This window comes from Choloepus didactylus, chromosome 1, assembly GCF_015220235.1.
Source record: "Choloepus didactylus isolate mChoDid1 chromosome 1, mChoDid1.pri, whole genome shotgun sequence".
Classification (NCBI taxonomy): Eukaryota; Metazoa; Chordata; class Mammalia; order Pilosa; family Megalonychidae; genus Choloepus; species Choloepus didactylus.
In genome coordinates, this window is record NC_051307.1 from 139,541,887 (window position 1) to 139,565,688 (window position 23,802).

The 23,802-nt window shown below is 38.0% G+C and overlaps 1 protein-coding gene across 6 annotated transcripts in view; it reads left to right on the top strand.

Annotated features, from left to right (window-relative positions):
- The window catches only part of PLCH1 (phospholipase C eta 1), a 262,393-nt gene that overhangs the window by 216,072 nt on the left and 22,519 nt on the right, over positions 1 to 23,802 (top strand). For all 6 annotated transcript variants that reach the window (XM_037842070.1, XM_037842071.1, XM_037842073.1 and 3 more), the window contains exons 12-15: positions 6,875 to 7,036; positions 12,132 to 12,203; positions 19,939 to 20,030; positions 23,225 to 23,322. In XM_037842070.1, the coding sequence (XP_037697998.1) occupies positions 6,875 to 7,036; positions 12,132 to 12,203; positions 19,939 to 20,030; positions 23,225 to 23,322 (424 nt within the window). The remainder of the gene's footprint in view (positions 1 to 6,874; positions 7,037 to 12,131; positions 12,204 to 19,938; positions 20,031 to 23,224; positions 23,323 to 23,802) is intronic.

Sequence of the window (23,802 nt, forward strand, 5' to 3'; positions counted from 1 at the left end):
AGGAAACAGTGGTATGGAATATTTAAAGTGCTGAAAGAACACAATTACCAACCAAGAATTTTATGTCCAGCAAGTCTTTCTTTCAAAAATGAGGGAGAGATTAGATTCCCAGATAGACAGAAGCTGAGGGAGTTCATTACCACTAGACCTTCCATGCTAAAGGGAGTTTTCAGACTGAAAGGAAAGGCTACTAGACCGTGGAGTGAAACAGCATAAAGAAATAAAGACTGCTGGTAAAGATAACCTTATGGTTAATTAGAAATGCCAGTATTATTGTGTTGGACAGGATGTAGAGAAACAGGAACACTCATTCATTGTTGGTGGGAATGTATAATAGTGGAACCACTGTGGGAAGACAATTTGGCAGTTCCTCAGAAAGCCAAGTATAGAATGACCATATGACCTGGTAATCCCACTTCTATGTATATACCCGAAAGAATTGAAAGCAGGGAGTATATTTGGACGCAGATATTGGTAGCAGCATTCTTCACAATTGCCAAAAGGTAGAAGCAATCTAATTGAGCATCAACTGATGAATGAATAAACAAAATATGTGGTGTGCATGTGTGTGTGTGTGTATATAATATATATTTTTTATGTGTATAATAATATATATATTTTGGGTACAAATGGAATGTTATTCAGTCATGAAAAGGAAGGAAGTTCTGATACATGCAACAAGATGGATGAACTTTGAAGACGTCATGTTGAGTGAATAAGCCAGGCACAAAAGGACAAATATTGTATGATATTACTGATATTAAATAATTAGAATATGAAAATTCATAGTGTCAGGAACTAGAATATAGGCTACCAAGGGCCAGGGTAGGGGTAGCGTAGGGGGAGTTAATGCTTAAATTGTACCAATTTTCTATTTGGGTTGATAGAAAAATTTTGATAATTGATGGTGGTGACAGTAGCACAACATTGTGAATGTAATTAACAGCACTGAAGCACTGAATTATATATTTGAATGTGGTTAAAAGGGGAAATTTTAGAATGTTTATGTATTACCAGAATAAAAAAAAAAAAAAAAGAAAAAAACACATAGGACTGTTCAACACAGAGACCCTAATGTCAACCATGGACTACAGTTAATAGTACAACTATAAAAAATGTTCTTTCATAAGTTGTAAGAAATGTACCACACTAACGCAAGGTGTTAATAACAGGGTGCTATGTGGGAAGTCTGTCTTTTATGCATGATTTTTCTGTAAACTGACAACTTCTCTAGTTTTTTTTTTTTAAAAAGGTTTTTATGGCTCTCTCTTTGCCTGACAGTTACCTTCACAGTTTAAGTTCACACTCCTGTGAAGAGACTGTCCGAATTGGCTCTGAACTGGGGAGATCGTGTCCTCACCTGGCTGAAATTTACATCAGACCTTGAGAAGGAACAGGTCTACAATCCTAGGGGATGCCCACAACGTATTACAAGTATGCTGTGTTACAGACAGTAAAATCTTGAGAATTCTGAAGTCCAAACGTCTTGCTCCTGATTTTCTTCAGGATCTCTACTATTTAGATGAAAGAGCTGTTGGTATTTGGAAGTATCTTGAGACAAATGCAGAGAATAAAGATTGTAAATTCTGTCTTATTCTGATTGACAGCCACATTAATCAGTTGGCTCTCTATAATAAGAATAAGTGTTTGCTTCCTGGAACTGGAAATACATATCATCCACAGCTCCTACTGTGGTTGCACAAAGTCGACTCATTACATAGTAAAGGAATAAACTCATTATTTAACTTTAAAAAATAAAGGACGAAGGTTATCAGGAGGACCAGGTAAGTTGAAACCCTGTAAAGAACTCAGAACAGTGCCTGGAGCATGATCTGTGCTCAGTAAATGTTAATAACAGGAGCAGCAGCAGCAAGACAATTATTGTTAATGTAGGTAATGGCCATTGAACAGAAGAACATGTTTTTAAGAGAGCTGAAGGCAGCAGACAGGAGAGTGCAGAAGCAAATGCACAGACAGGACTGGCTGAGAAGCGTCTCTGTTTCAGCACAAGACCTTTAATAGGCTTCGAAAGCCCTAAGGCACCCATAAATGGCAGCTAACATATTATCTGATGTAGAATTTGGAGATGAGAACTTATTCACCTGTCTCCAGATTCTAGCCCAGCAGTGATGGTGGTGGGGGATGGTAGGGTGAATGGGACACATTTGGATGGGAGTGAGATACTTCCTTTGTTTTTTTTTTTTTTTTTTTTTGAAAAAAAAAAACGCCAAAGGCCCTCAAAAGTGACTGCACATTGGAGTGACAGGGGAGCTATCAAAAATCCCAATTCCTGGGGCCTAGCCCAGAGATTCTGATGCAGTTGGTCTCGACTGTGTACTGGACAATGAGAGTGTCAGAGCTTCTAGTGATTCCATTGTGCAGCTGAGGGTAGAGTCCCTCTTAGGGGGCAGCGCCCTCCTCAACCCTTATCCTTCCCTTTCCTGGTTCTTTCCAACCTGGAGGAGTGGTCATGGCTCTGGGCATCTTTTCCAGGGACCCTTTAGTTTCATGCTAGAGATAATACAAGAATGATTTGTGTGTTCGATTTATTTATTTGTGGTGCTGAAAATTCTAGATCCAGATTTTCCTGTCAGAAAGGGGCATTGGGAACCTGATGACTTCTTGATGGGAGCTACTGCTGACATATGAAATGAACTGCCCCTGTTTTCATGCCCACTACCCAGCCACCACAGCCTCCATCTCCCATGGCCCAGGGAGCAAAACAGCAAGATCCAAATGGCTTTCAGCTGTGGTCTTTGCAACAGCTGCATGGTGGCTGACAGGTTGAGAGGTCAAATGTCCAGCTCTGTTTTCTTTCAGTGATGCTATTGGATTCTAGGACCAAATGGTAATATAGTAATAAAACCTCAGCCATACATTTATTTGTTCTCCATGGCTATTAATTTTCTTGCTCTGTAAACCACAAAGAGGAAAAAGATCAACAGGCAGAAATATCAGTCCTTTAGCAAACTCCCAGTGTTTAGAGTATGTGAAGTGAATAATTATAGCCTTTGTATGAAGTGTTCATTATTTCACTGGCACCCATTGGCCTTGGCTTTGTATTTTTAGTTTGCTTTGTTAACAGTGAAAGTGCCCTTGGCACTAAAGGCCACAGTTCATCTCCTCACTGTCTGTTCCCTTTGTGAGGCCCTGAGCAAGGAAGGCAACTAATGTAATTTGAATTTGTGTGACAACAGGCGCCCTAGGTGCTCTTACACACTGTCTCTTATTGTCCTCCCAACAAACGCTCCCCCGCCAGGCTGTGGGCCATGTGATCTGATACATCGGGCATTAGAGACCTGGAGTTCTTTTCTTGGATCTGCCTCTGACCTTAAGTGAAACCTTATTAACTGTTTTCCTCGGGGAGATTTGGGAGATGTATTTCCCAGGTATGATGACAGGAATAATAGATGTTTAAAACATGAGCCTGCTAGTGATTGATTTGACTTAGTAATTTATCTTTTTCTGTAACAGCATAAAAAGGATGACTATAGTATTTTATAGTGAGACAGTGTGATGGTTTGAAGCTGTTTATATACCCCAGAAAATCATGTTCTTAAATCTAATCCATTCCTGTGGGTGTGGATCCATTGTAAGGAGGTTCTTTTGGTGAGTAGGATTTTAAGTTAAGACATGACCCACCTCATTCAGGGTGGGTCTTAACCCTTTTATTGGAGTCCTTTATGAGAGAAAGACACAGAAGCTGAGAGAGAGGATCACAGAAACAGAGGGAAAGCCACTGAAGCCAGAAGCTGGAAGCCATAAAACCTGGAAGAGAAGGGAGACCAGCAGATGCCACCATGTGCCTTGCTATCTGACAGAGTCCAGGGTTGCCTTCAGCCTGTCTTCAGGAAGAAGGTATCATTTTGAGGGTGCCTTGATTTGGACATTTTCACCACCTCAGAACTGTAAACTTGTAAACTAATAAATTCCCATTGACAAAAGCCAGCCCTTTTCTGGTACATTGCGTTTCGGCAGCCTAGCAGACTGAAACAGACAGACACAGAATTTTGAATTGGAAATCTTGGGTTCAAGTCCCAATTCAGCCATTTTTTAGGCATGTGCGTTTGGACAAGTTGTTGAATCTTTCTGCCTCTGGTCTTTATGAGTAAGTCTGGGCTAACCCTAGTGCTTGCCTTAAAGGGTATTGGGCAGTTCAAATGATGTATTGTCATATGCTATTGCTTTGTGAGCCTTAAACACAATATACAGTCTTCTTTGCTTTGTCTATATTTCCCTGTGGCTCTTTTCTCCATGTTCATATGGTCCGTAGTTCTTATTGATACTCTTTCTTCTCTCCATGCTTTTGCTCATGTTGGAATGCTGTCACTGTGTCCTTTGCCCAGCTATCAGCCTTTACTCATCTTTTTTTTTTAACTCAGGCATCACCTGCCCCTGGAAGTATTTCCCAAATTCCCAAGGGTGGTCTTGGTGCTCCTCTGTGTGCCCATGATACTCCTTTCATCTGTCACTCTACTTCCTCCCACTTGTGTAATTATCCACTGATGTGTCATTTTCTTCATGGCTCTGAGGGTTCTGAAACATTGGGGTTATGCTTTATTATTGTTTTTCATCTGGAAATTAGCAAGAGCTCAGTAAGTGTTTGTTTTATGCAAAATGAGTTATGTCTTCAGATTCTCCCTCATCTTTGTTAAATCTTCCAGTACCACACTAGCCTAGGTGGTTGGTGCTTCTAGTAGGAACCAATATGTCTGGATTTTCATTTGCAGGCATTATTCCTCTTCAGCACACACTGCCAGATTAATATTTTTTCTAAAGTACTACTCAGAGCACCTCCTATCCAGAGATCCTCTACTCTTTCTATCTGACCTAGTTGGAGATTGACATACGCCCCTCCACAAAAGACTCAATCCCTTGCCCTGTGGTGTGAACCCATTTGTAAATAGGATCTTTGAAGATGTCATTAGTTAAGGTGTGCCCAAATGGTATGAGGGTGGGTCATATTCCAATATGGCTAAAGCAAAAGAAATTGGACATGGAAGGAGAAGCCATGGGGAACATGGAAGTTAATGGAATTCAGAAGAGAACAGAGAAGATGCTGCCATGTGCATTGCTGTGTGACAGAAAAGCCAAGGACTAATGATCTACAGCAGCCAGCCCCAGAATGCCGCAGTCTTTGGGACAAAAGCATCAACATGTTGATCCTTCAATTTTGGACTTCTCCTAGTCTCAATAAATCTGTTTGAGCCAATAAATCCATGTTGTTTAAGCCAACCTATTTTTGGTATTTGTTTTAGCAGCTGAGAAACTAATACAAGCCCCAAAGTACTTTTCAAGCTTTATCTGCCTCTAGCCTCCTTTATAAACTCTCTGTTCTTGGAGAACGAATCTGTTTTTTTGTGTGTTTAATAGTGTCTACTTATGTCCAGTATTTGCTGGAACTATGGATGACAAGAAAGTTCTTCTCTTCATTAATGTTGAAATCTTAATTACCTTTCAAAGACCCCGTTAATTCCTATGTTGTCCTTGAGGCCTTCTTGGTCACTCAGACAGAAATGGAGTGTGGCTTCTCAGACTCCCTCCCTGTTGTCTGTGCTTTTGTAGGCACCTGTGCAGATGAGGTTGAGACATTTGAGTACACATCTTTGCTAACATAATGGCATTAGCTCCTGATGTCAATTGCCAGCTCTTTTCCTCCTTTTCATCTCCTTCAGAGCCTTAGGGCTTCTAGTGAAGTGTGGTATCTCATTAACTGGCTATATAAAAGATATTAATACATATGATATTAATACAGGGGAATTCAATAACTTAACCTGATGAAAGATTTAAAAAAAAATTCCTGCAAGACATCTATATTGCTTAACTTCTGCAAGATTTTGTGTAAATGAATGCATTACTGGAAAACTCCTACTCCCCTCCACAGGGTTCAGATGTAATGACCTTTCAGTAAAAAATTTCCAAGTGGAAAAATAGCCCTTAAACTTTTGGTGAGGGATGTGAGAATTGTTCTTATGGGGAAGTACTCTTTCAGCAAGTGGTTGAGGAATTTATGGCAAGGTGTTGGGAATAGGGAGAAGTGAATGGAGTTGAAAATCAAGGGAGCAGTGAATAGAGGTTGGGTTCTTTAGTTTCAGGTGGAGTGACATGGCCATGAAAGTTGTGTGTATGTAAGACTTCTAGGAAATCTATATCCCTGGATCACCTAATGATTCCGTGAGTCTTCATCTGGAGATGGACATAGCTTTGTTATCTAAAACCTTTGAAATTATTTGTGATCTTAAAGTAATTATAATGACAAATCAAAGCACAGGTCAGTACTGAATACCCTTTAATTACACAGTGGATTGGAGACAGAAAAGAAATTTTATCTCAGTATAATTCTCAACCCCAGAGATGATTTCCACAGCATTCTTTTCCCTTCCAGTAAAAGAAGGTAATCTTTTAAAATGACATATTGTTCCTCAAAGTACCTATTAGGTGTAGAAAACTTAGTCTCCAGTCTCTTTCCCTGGCCTTGCTTATACTGTAAGTATAGAGTAGCATAGTGAAAAGGGCTTTGGAGTCCTGGGTTTGAATTCTGGCTCAGTTGCTTGCTGGTTTGTAATTTTGAACAACTTAGTTTCGGTGTCTGCATCTCTAAAATGGGAATAGAACTGACTTTATAGGGTTCTTAAGGGTTGCATGCAGTTACATCAAGAGTGACTGGTAGAGAGTGAGTGCTTAATAAATGGTAAGTATTATTATTACAGGATTGGTAGGGAGGGAGACCAAAATGGTACAATGAGCTCAACTTCTTACAGATTATTGAGAGGTAATCAAATTATAGAAGCAATGTTGGCATGAATGAAAGGTATTTTCTAACAGATTCTATGATTCTTAGGGGAAACAGTTTGCATTGCTTAATATTTTGCAGAATAACGGAACCACTGAGCATCAGGTGGAATCTTTCATAAGGAAAAAACTGGAGTCACTGTTAAGAGAATCTCAAATTCGAGACAAAGAAGATCCTGACAGTTTCACAGTAAGGGCACTATTGAAGGCCACTCATGAAGGCTTAAATGTACATTTGAAGCAGGTATGACATTTCCTCTGGTACTTGTCCTTTGACAGGAAAAAGAAACCACTTCATATGTTGTTTCTAATCATTTGTCATTTTGTGAAATGCTTCTTCAGCTTCTTCCATTTCCATCCTCATGTATCTTGAGAAATCCTCTTGCAAAATAGTCTGAAAAATAGTTAAAAGTGGGTTAGGGGGGAAATAACTCAAATACTGCTTTACAGGGACCCCTGGGACAAAGCCCACTGCCCCTGGACTCAGCTGCCCAGTGCCCACTCAGGTGAGGGGCGAGGCTGCAGCCACTACCTCCCTTGTCATGTTCCGTCAGCCGCCGATTGCACATCCCGACTGTGTCTCCCACCTGTCCCCTTCTCTTCTTCTCCATGGCCAGTGTCCTAATCTAGGCCAATGTCAACTCTTACTTAGATTTCCCTTCAATCTAATCTGCATTCTGAAAAAAAGTAGGATTTAAAAAAAAAAATGCAAATCTAATCTGTCATTCTACTGAATAAAATTCCTCACACTTCAGATAAATTCTAAACTCTTCCACCAGGCTTTCAAGAACCTGCATAATTGAGACCTTGCTTATCTCTCCAGCCTCAGATCTCTCTGTTTTCCCTGTCACACCACCTTGCATCCAGCCCTAATTGTTATTAGTTGCTGTGGACTGCTTCACTTTCCTTTCCCTTTGCCTGGGACACTCCATTCCTGCATTTGCTCTCACTAACTCCGGCTCAGTCCTTTAAATGCCAGCTTCAGTGTCATGTCCTAAATGAGTCTTGCCTTGACCCCAGGATTAGGTTAGCTATCCCCTTTACATTATCCATGTTGTCCACGGTAGTCTTTTAGATTGCCTCTTTTCTGAGGCTTTTTTTCCACATACACAATCATTTGTTTAATGTCTGTCCTCCCAACTAGACTATATGTTCTGTGAGGGTAGGGAGCATGTCAAAATCTTGATCATCATTTATTTCTAGTATGCGCAGTGCCTGGAACTTAGTAGGACTCTCATGAATATTTGTTGAATGAATGAATGAATGTTTAGAGCTCTGGCTGAAATTTTAATGCTGCTTCCTAATGAAAATATCAGCATTAGGCAAGGAGTGGATGTTGGGTTTATTGATGTTACCTTGTAGGGTATTGTTGGCATTTTTTCTTGCCCAGAGGAGATCTTGGGCCAATAGCAGCCCAGGGCTCAGGGCTGCCTGGGGAGGGAAAATCATATGGAGATGAACACCGGTGGATCTAAGTGACCTTTTAGCCTTGGTGGTTTCTCTCTATACCCCACAAAAATTCACGCTTTCAACTGCTAGGCATTCCCTAGCTCTATTTAGTTCGCAAATAATAGAAAACCCAATTCAAAATGACTCAAATAATGGAAAGATATGTTGGGTTAGGTAAGTCGCAAGTTCATTTACAGAGTGACCATTCAGGGTGGGCTTAATCCAGAGGATCAGTGATATCATCAAGGATTCGCGTTCTTTCCATCTTTCGCAATATTAGTGCCATCCCAAGTCTGATTCCCTTTCCCTCAGTGACTGCCACCAGGTCCATGGGCTATGTGTTTCTTTTCCTCGTGCCCATAGAGAGTGAGATAGTGTATCTGTCTCAACCAACAAACTGGAGTTCATGCTTAGCTCTATTAACAATGTAGGTCATGTGCCCAGCCCTGAAATAATCACTGTGGCCTTGATTATGTGTCCTTCCTAGAATGGAAATTGCTTAAGGGTGCATGTTTTTATCGGTTTGTTAATACCAATGGGAACTTACCCTGCGGCTGATGCCAGGGTCAGTGCCTCTCAAACTGCTTTTTAGAGGGGCAGAATGGATTATTGGAGAGACAACCACAGTGTCAGTTACAGCTATTACTGCCCTACAGTTCAGCACAATTTTCAGTTTTCTTAGAATTTCCATAATAGCGATAGACTTTCTCCCCTCCAGTCACATATTTTCAGACCACACAAATGTCTATAAAAATCACATTTGGATGGTCTAGTTTGATTACTGCTTCTCGTCTTTAGTGAACTCTCATCGACTAATCTGGACCAATCACTTCCCCTTATGCTGTTGGAGACATCTTGCCCTCTCCGAGATCATTCTGATTAGAAAGGCAACAGCAGGTGTTGGAAATTTGTAAGAAACAAATTAAGAAATTAAGCCTATCTTTCTTTTGCTAGTCAAGAAAAAGATCCCAATGATAATTTTCCCATCAGGTAAAATAAGAGACCTCAAGTTTCAGAGAGTTGGTGGAACAAAAACATCCCCCCTTTTCTTACTTTTACTTTCTCGTAATTCTTGGCTACTGCAAGAATGTATTTGACTAGCATAAAGTAAATGCAGCTGTGACTTTAATAAACTAGGCTGTAAAATGTTGAGATTTTTAACACTGATGTTTGTTACAATTTTGTTAACATGGTTTTGGTTCAATCAACAAATAAAAATAAGTACATCTGTGTCAGATACATATTTAAATCCAAAGCTGAGAATGTGCTGAGTGTGGTCCAGATCAGCATACCACTTCAGTGTCCTCCTTCTGGATCATCATTCAGAATTGTTTTATTTGTCCTGTCTTTTTCCTGAGAGCCCTGAAGTAAAATACAAGTGAAGTTCTCATCCTTCATCTTGGAAGAACAGAGTAGACACAAGAAAGATGCCTGTCTTCTTAACTGTTCTTAAATCTGCTCTTTTCTTTACATCCCAGCTGCTGCTGCCTGGATCACCGGAATGATATCCTAACAGGGCTTTTCACATCTTCCAGCTGGCCTCCGTCCAACCTCTCATTCATACGGCTGCCATAGTGATATTTCAGAAATGTGCATCTGATCATGAATTCTCCAGCTTTAAATCATTCAAAGGCTCCTCATAGCTTAGAGGATAAAATTTCAAATTCCAGAATGAAGCACACAAGATTATTTGTTCATGTTCTGGCCCTTGGCTGTCATTCATCCACCCAATGCACATGTGTAAAAGTACACCTGTGCACACACACATACATACACACACACGCTCTCTCTTCATTTCCTGGAAGACACTGTGTTCTTATTCCTTGGCCTCCCCATTTTTCATTTCCTTGGCCACAGTATACTTCCTTTCCCCATTTTACCTTAATAAAGTGTACTCATCTTCAGGCTTCAGCTTTTGCATCACTTCTCATTGGAAGTCCTCCTTCAGTTCTCATGCCGTCCCACAGTACCTGGGACATTCCCCATTTCAGTCCTTATTACTGGTGGCATGTAATTATTTGTCTCCACCATTAGATTGCAGGCCCAGTGAGGAGAGAGTCTGCATCTCTCATTTGCTCTTGCCTTTGTATGTGTGCTAAGTTCCTGGTACAATGTCTGATCCATGAATTCAATGAAAGACATGATGCTGATACTCAGGGGGGAGGTCAAAGTTGAAGATATCTGTGTATATTTTCCTCTTCATAAAGAAGGGGTGTAAGGTTGGAGAAATTGAGGAGGAGGAGGGGGGAGCCAGGGAGGAGACTTGGAGCTAGACAGAATCCCTGTTTTACTGTGGCATATTATCAAACTGCACTATGCTTCAGTTTTCCTTATCTGTAAAAATTGACATTTTAATCATTATCTCGGGATGTTTGTACAATTTAAATGAGAATATATGTAATTCAGTTAGCATAAATCTTGTGGCATAGGTGACCATATACTGAATATGTGACCATATACTTCAATTTGACTAGGGCATCCCTGCTTTATAATGGTTATCCTGGCATGTTTATTAAAAATGTGTCCACTTTACTTTCAGAAGGTTCTGGTTTGGACAAGAAATTATTTGTTCCCTCTACCAGTAACTGATGGACTGTTAGAAGTAGAAAGGAACTCAGAGATCAATTGGTCCATTTCTTTCCTATTCACAGATAAGAAAACAGGCCAAGAGAAAAGGATTGCTGAAGAATATGTAGCTACTTGTGGCAGAACTGGGTCTCCAGCCTTGGAGAGCAGTGTTACTTCTATGACCGATTCAGAGTATTTGTACAGTTAATGATCATTATTAATAGCTCTTCAAAGGCAGTGAACACACATAAAACAGTCAACAGTTAACTAATATTATTTGAAGGACCCCCACCTCCAGGATTTTCTGGACTACTACTTTTCCTAACCAAATCTTTTTTTTTTTTTTTTTTTTTTAATGAATTGTATCTTTGGTTAATCCTGATGGATGTATGTAGACATCCCCTTTGGCCTTTTGCTTGCCCATACTATTCCATGTATATGGTTGTCTTTGTTTACTCTCTGCTTCTCCAGAAGTCCTGCAAAGGTTCTGCCTGCTGGTCTTTCCTCATATCATGTCCTGAGCAATGAACCACCTAATAAATATTTTTAGAGATGACAATTGTAATATGATCTAGTACCTTAACTCTTTTACTGGAGTGATCTTTCTGGCCCCTAATATGACATAAGCTCAAGAAGGGAGAAGATCTCCAACCTGGAGATGAATCCACATGAAGAAAAGTGCAGGATCTACCAACTAGATGGGAACTCTTCCCAGTACTCCAGTGCTTGCCACAGATGATATTATCTCCTTAACAGATAACCTTTTCTGTGGTTTACTTAAACAAACAAAACAACCTTAGTACCTTATAGATATGCTCTGACTTTATTTATAATGTTTTAAAATCCCAAATATCAGTGCTCAGTCAATGTGATCACTTTTTTATTTCACAGATTGGCTTTTAATGGCTTTTGGCCATTTTCCAAAATTAAACCTATGCTTAACCAAAAATGATGTATTACCATTCAGGACATTCAAAATAACAAATCCCAGATTGTAGAGAGCCTCTTGGACAGGCACTCTGAGGGGCCTACACAGCTGGGCGTGGGTGAGAGGCCCTTGCCTCAGCTATGGGATGTTGTTGGCAGTTGCTAGTTGCTGGCTGGTGCCCAGGCCTCTCCATGCCAACTTTCCCCTCTCTGGAGGCAGTGCCAGCCACCGCCTTAGGGGTAGTAGAAGGCATGACAATAGGAAATGAGCAGGACCTGCTTGCCTCCCATATAGGAGCAAACAGGAAAGAGTACCTCCCTGCCATTCCACCAAAGGTGAAGGAAAAAACAAAGTAATTTAGAAAAACGCTCACATTGTACCTTTATTTACTCAGAATCCAGATATGAAGGAAAGCGGAAAGAAATCCCATGGACGATCCCTCATTACCAACTTTGGAAAACATAAGGTATGAATTAAGAATGATAAATGTGCATAATTTAGAAAAATATTTTAATTCAGTTGGCTCAGCACCTTACACAGGTGCTGTGTTTCTATTTTTTATATATTTTTTTATTGTGGTAACATATATATAGCATGCAGTTTTCCATTTTAACCATTTTTAAGTGTACCATTCACTGGCATTAATTACTTTTACAATATTGTGCTGCCATCAGCACCAACTATTTCCAAAGCTTTTTCACTACAACAGAAACTGTATCCTAAAGCAGCAATACCTCATTCTGGCAGAAGAAAAAAATCAGTGAACTCAAAGACAAGACAATTGAAATGAGTCAGGCTGAGGACCAGGAAGGAAAACGAATTACAAAAAGTGAAAATAGCCTAAGAAACATGTGGGGTACCATCAGGAGTACCAATAAGGCATTGTGGGAGGCCTAGAAGGAGAAGAAAGAGAGAAAGGGTAGAAGAAATATTGAAAGAAATAAGGCTGAAAGCTTCCTGTTTAACAAAAGACAAATATGCATATTCAAGAAACCCAATGAACCCCAAATAGGATAAACCCAAAGAGAAAGATGCCCAGACACATGGTAACCAAATTGTTCAATGCGAAGGACAATGAGAGAGTTCTGGAAGTTGCCAGAGAAAAGCAGCGAGTTTTATACAAGGGAATCCCAATTAGATTGAGGGCCGATTTCTCATCAGAAACCCTGCAGGCATGAAGGCATGTCAGTTCAAATACTTAAGTGCTGAGAGAAATGCTGTTATTAGCCATTAGAGAAATGCAAATCAAAACCACAGTGAGATTCCATTTCACACTCACTAGAATGGCTACCTTTGAAAAAATGAAAAATCACAAGTGTTGGAGAGGATTTGGAGAATTAGAAACTCTCATTCATTGTTGATGGGAATGTAAAATGGTGCAACTGCTGTGGAAGACAATTTGGTAGTTCCTCAGAAAGTTAAGAATTACCCTATGACCCAGCAATCCCATTTCTAGGTATATGCCCAAGAATTGAAAGAGGTAGTCAAACATATAGTTGCACATCAGTGTTCATGGTGGCATTCTTTACAGTTGCCAAAAGACAGAAGCAATCCAAGTATCCATCAACTGGTGAAGGGATAAGCAAAATGTGGTATATACATACAATGCGATATTACTTAGCCATAAAAAGAATGAGAACATAAGGCTTGTCGGGAGTTGCAGAACATAAAATGTGAGAACATGGAGGAACCTTGAAGACATCTGGTTGAGTGAAATAAGCTTGTCACAAAAGGACAAATACTGAATGATCAAACTGATATGAAATAATTAGAATAAGCAAACTCATAGCATCAGAATCTAGAATATAGGTTACCCGGGGATAGGACAGGAGTAGGGAATAGGGAATTAATTCTTAAATGGTACAGAGTTTCTATTTGGGGATGATAAACAAGTTTTGCTAATGGATGATGGTGATGGCAGCTCAAATTGTAAATGTAATTAATAGCACTGAATTATGTATTTGAATGTGGTTAAAAGGGGAGATTTTCAGTTGTATATATGCTAATAAATCCATGGGACTGTACAACCCAAACAGTGAACCCTAAAGTAAACCATGGACTGTAGTTGGTTGTACAATTATAAAAATGTGCTTTCATCAATTTTAACAAATGTACCACACTAATGCAAGGTATCAATTATAGGGTGGTATATGGGAGTCCTGTATTTTCTGCATGATTTTTCTTTAAAACCACAACTTCTCTAAAAAAACCTTTTTTTTTAAGTAAACAAAAAACCCTAGGTAGATGGTCATTTGGGATGAAAAAGAAAACCCAAATGCTAGATGCAGCATGCAAGTGGCACATTTTAAATGTAGGAAACAAAAACAGTTGAAAATAAAAAGGAATGGGAGAAGATATGTCATGTAGCCAAAAGAAAGCTGATATAGCAACACTAATTTTAGACAAATTAGATTTGAGCAAGAAGTTTTAATAGAAATAAAGAGAGATATTTCAGAATGATGAAGATTTAGTCTACCAGGAAGCTAATACTATCCTAAATTTTATGTACCTAATAGTATAGGTTTGAACCACAGAAGGTATAAACAAATCCATTGTCCTTGTGGGAGATGATAACTCATCTTTTTCAGTAACTAGTAGAACAAGCTGACAAAAGGCAGTAAGAATATAGAAGTGCACTGTCTAATATGATAGCTATTAACCACATGTAGCTATTTAATGTTATACCTAAATTAATTGACATTGAATAGAATTAAAAGTCTAATTCCTCAGTCACACTACCCACATTGCAATTGCTCAATAGCCACATGAGACTACTGGCCATCATATTGAACAGCATAGATATAGAATATTTCCTTCATTACGGGAAACGTAATGGAAAGTGCTGGTTTAGAAGATTTGAACAAGAATAACAAATTGGTACATTAGAGAGATACCATCTCACACTGATTAGAATGGCTGCCATTAAACAAACAGGAAACTACAAATGCTGGTGGGGATGTGGAGAAATTGGAACCCTTATTCATTGTTGGTGGGACTGTATAATGGTTCAGCCACTCTGGAAGTCAGTCTGGCAGTTCCTTAGAAAACTAGATATAGAGTTACCGTTCGATCCAGCGATTGCACCTCTCGGTATATACCCGGAAGATCGGAAAGCAGTGACATGAACAGATATCTGCATGCCAATGATCATATCAGCATTATTCACAATTGCCAAGAGTTGGAAACAACCCAAATGTCCTTCAACAGATGAGTGGATAAATAAAATGTGGTATATACACACGATGGAATACTACACGGCAGTAAGAAGGAACGATCTCGTGAAACATATGACAACATGGATGAACCTTGAAGACATAATGCTGAATGAAATAAGCCAAGCACAAAAAGAGAAATATTATATGCTACCACTAATGTGAGCTTTGAAAAATGTAAAACAAATGGTTTATAATGTAGAAGGTAGGGGAACTAGCAATAGAGAGAAATTAAGGAAGGGGGAACAATAATCCAAGAAGAACGGATAAGCTATCGTGGGTAAATTTAACATTCTGGGAATGCCCAGGAATGACTATGGTCTGTTAATTTCTGATGGGTATAGTAGGAACAAGTTCACAGAAATGTTGCTATATTGGGTAACTTTCTTGGTGTAGAGTAGGAACATGTTGGAAGTAAAGTAGTTATCTTAGGTTAATTGTCTTTTTCTTACTCCCTTGTTATGATCTCTTTGAAATGTTCTTTTATTGTATGTTTTTTTTTAATTTTTTACTTTTTTATTTTTTTATTTTTTTATTTTTCATACAGTTGATTTTAAAAAAAAAAAACAAGGAAAAAAATATGTACGGCCCCCTTGAGGAGCCTGTGGAGAATGCAGGGGTATTGGCTTACCCCACCTCGATGGTTGCTAACATGACCACAGACATAGGGGACTGGTGGTTTGATGGGTTGAGCCCTCTACCATAGGATTTACCCTTGGGAAGACTGTTGCTGCGAAGGAGAGGCTAGGCCTCCCTATAATTGTGCCTAAGAGCCTCCACCCGAATGCCTCTTTGTTGCTCAGATGTGGCCCTCTCTCTCTAGCTAAGCCAACTTGAAAGGTGAAATCACTGCCCTCCCCCCTACGTGGGATCAGACACCCAGGGGAGTGAATCTCCCTGGCAACGTGGAATATGACTCCTGGGGAGGAATGTAGACCTGGCATCGTGGGACGGAGAACATCTTCTTGACCAAAAGGGGGATGTGAAAGGAAATGAAATAAGCTTCAGTGGCAGAGAGATTCCAAAAGCAGCCGAGAGGTCACTCTGGTGGGCACTCTTATGCACACTTTAGACAACCCTTTTTAGGTTCTAAAGAATTGGGGTAGCTGGTGGTGGATACCTGAAACTATCAAACTACAACCCAGAACCCATGAATCTCAAAGACAATTGTATAAAAATGTAGCTTATGAGGGGTGACAATGGGATTGGGAAAGCCATAAGGACCACACTCCACTTTGTCTAGTTTATGGATGGATGAGTAGAAAAATAGGGGAAGGAAACAAACAAACAAAAAACAGACAAAGGCACCCAGTGTTCTTTTTTACTTTAATTGCTCTTTTTCACTTTAATTATTATTCTTGTTATTTTTGTGTGTGTGCTAATGAAGGTGTCAGGGATTGATTTAGGTGATGAATGTACAACTATGTAATGGTACTGTGAACAATTGAATGTACGATTTGTTTTGTATGACTGCATGGTATGTGAATATATCTCAATAAAATGAAGATTTTAAAAAAAATTTGATACATTAGAATGCTTCATTCAACAACTGCAGAATACAAAATTTTTTCACGTGCATATTCTACATTTACCAAATGTGACCATATCCTGGATCATAAAGCAAGTCTCAACAATTTTAAGAAAGAAATCATTTAAAAGAATTTAACTGGAAAATCCCCAACATCCTAAATAAGCTTTGACTCAAAGAGGAATTCACAATGGAAATTGGAAAATATTTTGAGCTGAATGATAATGAAAATACAATATATTAAAAATTGTGGGATGCAACTTAAAGCTATTCTTGGAAAGAAATATGTAGCCTTAAACTAAAGTCTGATGATCAATGATTTAAGTTTCTCAAGACATTAGCAAAACATCAATAAATTAAACCAAAAAAAGTAAACCCAGAGAAAGAGAAAAAAAGAAATAATAAAAATAAGAGCAGAAATCAGTGAAATAAAAGACAAATAATAATAAAAATCAATAAAGCTGAAAATTGTTTGTTGGAATAGACTATTAAAATGGAAAAATCTCTGTCAATACTGATAAAAAATTCATAGAAAAGCTACAAATTGTCAACATCAGAAATGAAAAAGGGAACATTCTGGTGGATACTAGAGATATTATCAAATTAATAAAGTGTCCTATCTGTAACTTTAGCACTACAGTACTATTGCAATTCAGTGGAAAAAGGGTTGTTGGATATCTGTGTGCGGGAAGAAATGAACCTCTGCCCCTTACATCACAGCAAACAGGTGAATTTTAGATCTAAATATGAAAGATAAAACAATAAAGTTTCTAGAATGTAACATAATAGAATATCATCATGACTTTGGGGTAATTGAACATTTCTTAAACAGGGTCTTGGAAATGGAAAAAAATTGATAATTAAACTACTAAAATTCAGTACTTCTATTCATGAAAAATATAAAAAAGCAAGTTGCACAGTGAGAAAGAATATTTGTAACACAATATTCCCGACAAAGGGCTTGTATCTTGAATATATAAAAAGTCCTACAAATCAATGTCTAGCAACCCAATTCTCTAAGAATGGGCAAAATCAGGTATTTCACAAAAGAAGATATCCAAGTGGCTAATACGTAAAAGGTGGTCACCCTTATCAATCATCTGAGAAGTACAAATTAAGATGACAATGAGATTCCATATATGTGTACTGGAATGACTATATATCAAAAGACATAAACAACAATAATAATAGCAACATAATTGGTAACAACTCTAAACTGAAAATAGTTCAAATACCCAGTAACAATAGAATGAATAAAAACTTGTGGTACATTCAGATAATGGATTATTTAACAGCAATAAAAATGACAGAATTATAACTACATTCAGTAATATAATGACCTTTATAAACATGATGTTGAGCAAAAGCTCCCAGACCCAAGAGAGTTCACAGGTATGATTCCATTTATATGACATTCAAAAAACTGGCAAAACAAATCTTTGGGGAATAGATGTCAGAATAGTAGTACCTGTGGGGGGGGGGGGGTAATGACAGAATGTGATAATCTGAAGGCTTGTTGGGGGTTGCAGATAATATCCTATTTCCTTATTTTGAGTGGTTTCACTGTGTAAAAATCCATCTTGCTGTACTCTTATGACTGTGTGGTTTTCTAAATGTGTACTATACTTTAATATAAATAAAATGTTACAGAAGAAATCTGTTGTTGAATGGCCAATTGTACTTTATGCATGAGGTTTCTCTAAGGCCATTCCTTCCACTTTAAGGAATATGGTATCTGGAACTTCTTGTCCTATCAGTGGGATAATCAATTAAAAGGCTAGACAAATTAGTCATTACAATAAAAAATTGAAAACAACCAAAATGTTTACCACTAAAGATTGCCTGAGTAAACCATGATTCATTCACCTAATGGACAATTGTGCAACCATTAAAAGATGATGACTCTGAAGAGCTTAACATAGAAAACATTAAGTGGAAAAGTAAGATGAAAAATTGATTAAATGGTATGGTAACTATGTAAAATGTGTCAAAATGGTATGTAAAGAAAAATACACCATTTCACTAAATGTTGTCAGTTATTGGTGATTAATTTTTAATTTATACTTCAAAAGTACAATATTATTGTAGCACCTCAAATTACTGATGATATGCGGAATTAGAGAATATTTCATTTCTTGATTACAACTAGCTATTAAAATTAAAATTATCTCCCAATGTTTTATGGTATACTCTAGCTACTATAGAATTAGAATTTAGCATGTCTCTAATCATGACAATAAATAACTGTCAATGAGACTAGTTATGTATTATTTTAATGAATATTAATGGTATTTTAAAAGGAAAATTAAAATTCTGTAGCTTACAGAATGACTTTCTATGCCATTTCATTTAATCATCAAACAAAATCCTTTGAAATAGATATAATTTTCCTGTCCTTTAATAAAGCACACACAATAGGAAATTAGAGAGGTTAACTAACCTAGGTTGATGAGAGTCTGAATTGGAGCATGAGATCACCAGATGCTCACACACCAGACATACTGTGATTCTTGAGGCACGAATAGCACCTAGAAGGTTCCAGATCAAATTGGCACCTCGCTCGTTGTCAGTACAATAGAGAGTTGAGTGTGTTTATGCTATCAGTGTAACTTATTTTTTTATTCATTGGATATGAGAGAACCTGGAAGGTGACATGGTCCCATGGTAAGGTGGGGATAGAGTTCCTTCCACATTCCCCAGGAGTCTAGGGAACTTTGTCTGCAATTCTTACCTTTGCTAGTGGGAGCTGTGTATTTTGGTGGCAAGCTCTTCTACAATTACTGGGACCGTCTCATCATTTGTATTGTTGAGATATGTGTTGCCCAAATATTGGAGCTATCTTCAAAGTGGTGGAGTTGAAACCGTACCATCCCAAAAAAGTTTTGTGTCTAATAGTAAACCTGTCCAGAATAAACCAGATTAATCTGGAAGCCTTTCAGCCTGAATACTGTCGGTAACAATTTTCATTCTGTTGTTAGAAATTAAAATGGGTCAACACTCAGAGAAGCATTTTTATTTAGATGGTCATTTGAGTGCATAGTTATTAAAGGCAAGAATGGAGGTTATTCAGTAAAAAAATCACTACTTGTCTTTTTTAACCAAATCTACCTTTTATAATTCTTTAGTCAATAGCAGCAGTGAGTTTTCCTACGCGAGAGGAAACTGGTCCAACTTTTATCCTATCCCTCTTAGAGAGCTTCAGCTGATGAATAATGACGCCTTTATTATAAGGCCACAGCATTATATGGCTGCAAAGTCAGTTTCTGAATATGTAGCATTCAGTTCTGCATTAATTGTTAAATTTAATTATGGCCACATACATGCTTGTTATTCATGGTGAAGCAAGCTACAATATTTGGTTATTTTTCTTTCTCCAAATTGTCTTTATGTATGTGTATTTTAAAGCCCATTCCATTCTCTTTACCTGATGATGTGAGTTCACTGTGATATTTTTCCAACAGAAAACCACAAAATCTCGATCTAAATCTTACAGTACTGATGACGAGGAGGACATACAGCAGAATCCTGGCAAGGAAAGTGGCCAGCTATACAGGTAAGAAAGTTTTCTGCCCAGACTTCCAGGGCTTTTCTATCTCTATCAGCTTGATGGTTTCAGTTGTGTCTGTTGAATCTGATTATGTGGAAAAGTGCTAGGTGCAGTAGGGCATGTGAAAACCAACTGGACATGAGAGGATAATGCACGTGGGAAACTTAAGCGCTGTGCTTGGCACACAGTGAGCCCTTAATAAATGCTAGCTGTAGTAGTTGTCAGTTACAAGGTGTCTTCAGAGAAGAGGGAGAGGACCACATCAATGAGTACAATGAATCTCCTGTAGGAGACTAATGGAAAAAATAGATATTAAGCGCCTGTTAGGAGCCAGGAATCTGAAGTCAGACTTATATTCAAATCCCTGTTCCTCCACTTGCCAATTTTAATATGGGACAAGTTAGGCTCTTCATTTGTATCTGTCTCTTAGGGTCATTGTAAGGATTAAAATAATTGAACTCATTAGCCTGGTGCCTGGCCCAGTTAATTAAGTGCTCAAAAATATTAGTTGCTGTTTTAATTATTATTGCCAGTAATATTTGGGATGACTAAAATGACCATATTTTTAGAACCCAAATTATAACCATGAGCTGATGTAGTTTTTTTCTGACAGCTTATTTATATAGTAAGTCTTGCAGAGGTATGTAAATTATATCAAAATAGATAGATAGATAGATAAATAGATGATGGGTAGATAGATACGGATATATATACATACATACATACACCTGTGCCTTTATTGAAAGACTGAATTAGATGGAATTAGTGGCATAGGGGCCTTGTAGGAATGGGTGACATTTAGTGTAAAATTAAACTTTATGTTTGAGTTCCAACAGAATGTCTATAGATAAAATAGCAACTAATTAGTAAGGGCAGAGAAGACGTGTGGTTCCAGGAATACCCTTAGGGAACAGAAAATTAATTGTGTAAGTTACATTAAAGGATATAGGAGAAATAGGATCGCCTTCCGAATTTTCTCAGATAATTTTCTCAAAGATGAGGCTGAAAAAGTCTCAGTTCAGAAACACATAACCAGGGAAAGGACAGTATTAGGAGAAAGCCACGGTAATCTTAACCTGTGCAAATGGTAGCACATGAAACAATATTGTGTGTTGTTCTTAGGTAGAGACTTGTATGTAAAAGTTGTCTGGGCCTAAGCATCTATGATGGTGTCCTTTTGGGATTTCAGTAAACTAATCCTCCTCCAGAATAAAGATGAAAAAAGAGCTAACTTTATGCAGAATTCCTCCGAATCATGGAGTATCTTAGAGTTTTCTCATGGACCATCATGGAATTGTAATTCTGGGCATGACCTCACATTGATTTATAATCATTAGTCTTCACCAAACCGGATTTTCACCTATGGCTAAAGAATTTCCTAATTACAAGGCAAATGAAGAAAATGCATGCTTTCTTTTCCATTGATTTTTTTTTTTTTTTTTTTTTTACCTGTCTCTGTTCATGCTTCTTTTCTTCACAATATGAACTATTGGAGCATTTTATTCTTAGTTCTTTTATAGAAGGAATATACGCAGCATGAGCAGAGGGATTTTTGTCTGATTTGTTCTCTGTTTTTTTCTCCAGTAGGTGCTCAATAGATAATCATAGAGTGAATTAATCTGTATATTTATGTAATTCAGCCTTGGGTTTTAAAAATCAGAGTAGAAAAAATGAATAATTTTCCAGGTAATGTTAGCAAATAATTTAGTTCATGTCCTAGGATTAGAAGGGTGGGTTTTTTGTTTATTCTTTCTATTTAAATGTTTTAAACAGTTCAGTGGTTTTTAGCATATTCGTGGTTTTGCAACAATCACTAGTAGCTAATTCCAGAATAGTTTTATCACCCCCCAAATAAACCCTGTCCCATTAGCAGTCTTTCCCTATTTCCTCCATTCCAAGTCCCTGGCACCACTAATCTACTTTCTGTCTCAATGGAGTTGCCTTTTCTGGGCACTTTATATAAATGGAATCATATGATATTTGGCCTTTTATGTCTGGATGTTTCTCTTACAATAATGTTTTCAAGATTCATCCATGTTTCAGCAAGTATCAGTATTTCATTCCTTTGTATTGCTGAGTAATATTCCATTACAGTTATCCATTCATCAGTTGAAGGACATTTAGGTTGTCTTCACTTTTTGGCTATTATGAATAATTCTGCTGTGAACATTCATATGTAAGTTTTTGTGTGGACATATATTTTTATTTCTCTTGGATAGATTCTTAGAAGTGGAATCGCTGAGTCCTAAGGTAACCCTAGGTTTAACTTTTTGAGGAATTGCCAAACTGTTTACCAAAGTGGCTTACCATTTTACATCCACTAACAATGTATGAGGTTTAAAGCTTGTTATTGTCTGCCTTTTGGTTATAGCCATCCTAGTGAGTGTGAAGTAGTATCTCATTTTGGTTTTGATTTACATTTCCCAAAGACTAATGATGTTATCTTTTCGTGTACTTGGCCATTTGTATATCTTCTTTGGAGATTAGAGTTTTTGATGGTTAGATGTTTTCCTGGAGGAGAAAAATGTGTATGTGAGCAGAATGTGATAGTCTGTGGAGAACTTGTACTGTGGTAAAGGTTAGTGGTAGAATTTTTAAGGTCATTAGAGGAGATCCTTGAAATGGTTTATGGGAGAGACAGAACTTAGAAAATATTGAAGAGAAAAAGGCACTAATTAAAGTAATGAATGTTTGTTTTAGGAAAGTTGAAGAATTTAGAAAAGTATAAGAAGAAAATAAAAATCACTTGTAACCACACTACTGAAAGATAATCACAATGAAAATTTTGGTGTGTTTCCCTTTAGATATTTAAATCTTATGGTCCTCAGTGTAATGTATCTACTCCTTTTTAGTCCAGGTTCTCTTCCTTGCTTAAGTGAAGTGTAGCTCTCTGGTGAGCTCTGATGTTACCCTACAGCTGGGTAACAGTGGAATCAAGTCCCGTCACAATGGAATTCACAGATACCTAAGAAAAGGCTATGATTGTTGGCAGAGCAGTGAATAAAACTACATGAATTAGATGTTGTGGTGAAAAGAGTGCTGAGCTAGGAGTCATATTTGGGCTAATCCTGTTTCCATTAAGACCTTGGGCAGGTCACTTAATCTTCCTCATAAACAGGAAAGATGGAGTAAACGAAAGCCCAAGTTTCTTCCATCTGCCAGCTCTAAAATGCCGTGAGTCATGGGTGTGTACTTCACAGGTTGGGACGCCGAAGGAAAACCATGAAGCTCTGCCGTGAACTCTCAGATTTGGTTGTATACACAAATTCCGTGGCGGCCCAAGACATTGTGGATGATGGTAAGGCTTGAGTCAGGATAACCATTCTTGATTGCTCTTTGCCAGTTGTTAACTAATCTCTGGCTAATGACATCATCACCATGCTTTTCTGGAACTGTGTGGAATCCAACTCAGGAAACTCAATTCTGGTACAATGCTTAGCTCATAGAGAGGGTTCTATGGATTACTATGCTTGCCTGATTGATTAGAGTTCAGGAAAATCTCCTAGAGGGCAGAGGTGTCTTGGCCCAACTCTTGAACTGTGGAGGTCTGGCCTGGCTTGATGGCCTGGCCGCAGATGGCCATTGTAGGTGTGAATGAAGAAAAAAAAATCAGAAGAAAGAAGAAATTAATTGGAAGAAATAACACCTTAAAAGCCCCACATTTTCTCCTTGGAAATTTTGAATTTGATGAAAATAATTTAATCTACAGATTGAAATTTTAACAAAAAGTATAGAAATGTCAGTAATATTGACTCTTTCATTCTTTTTCACCTATTGG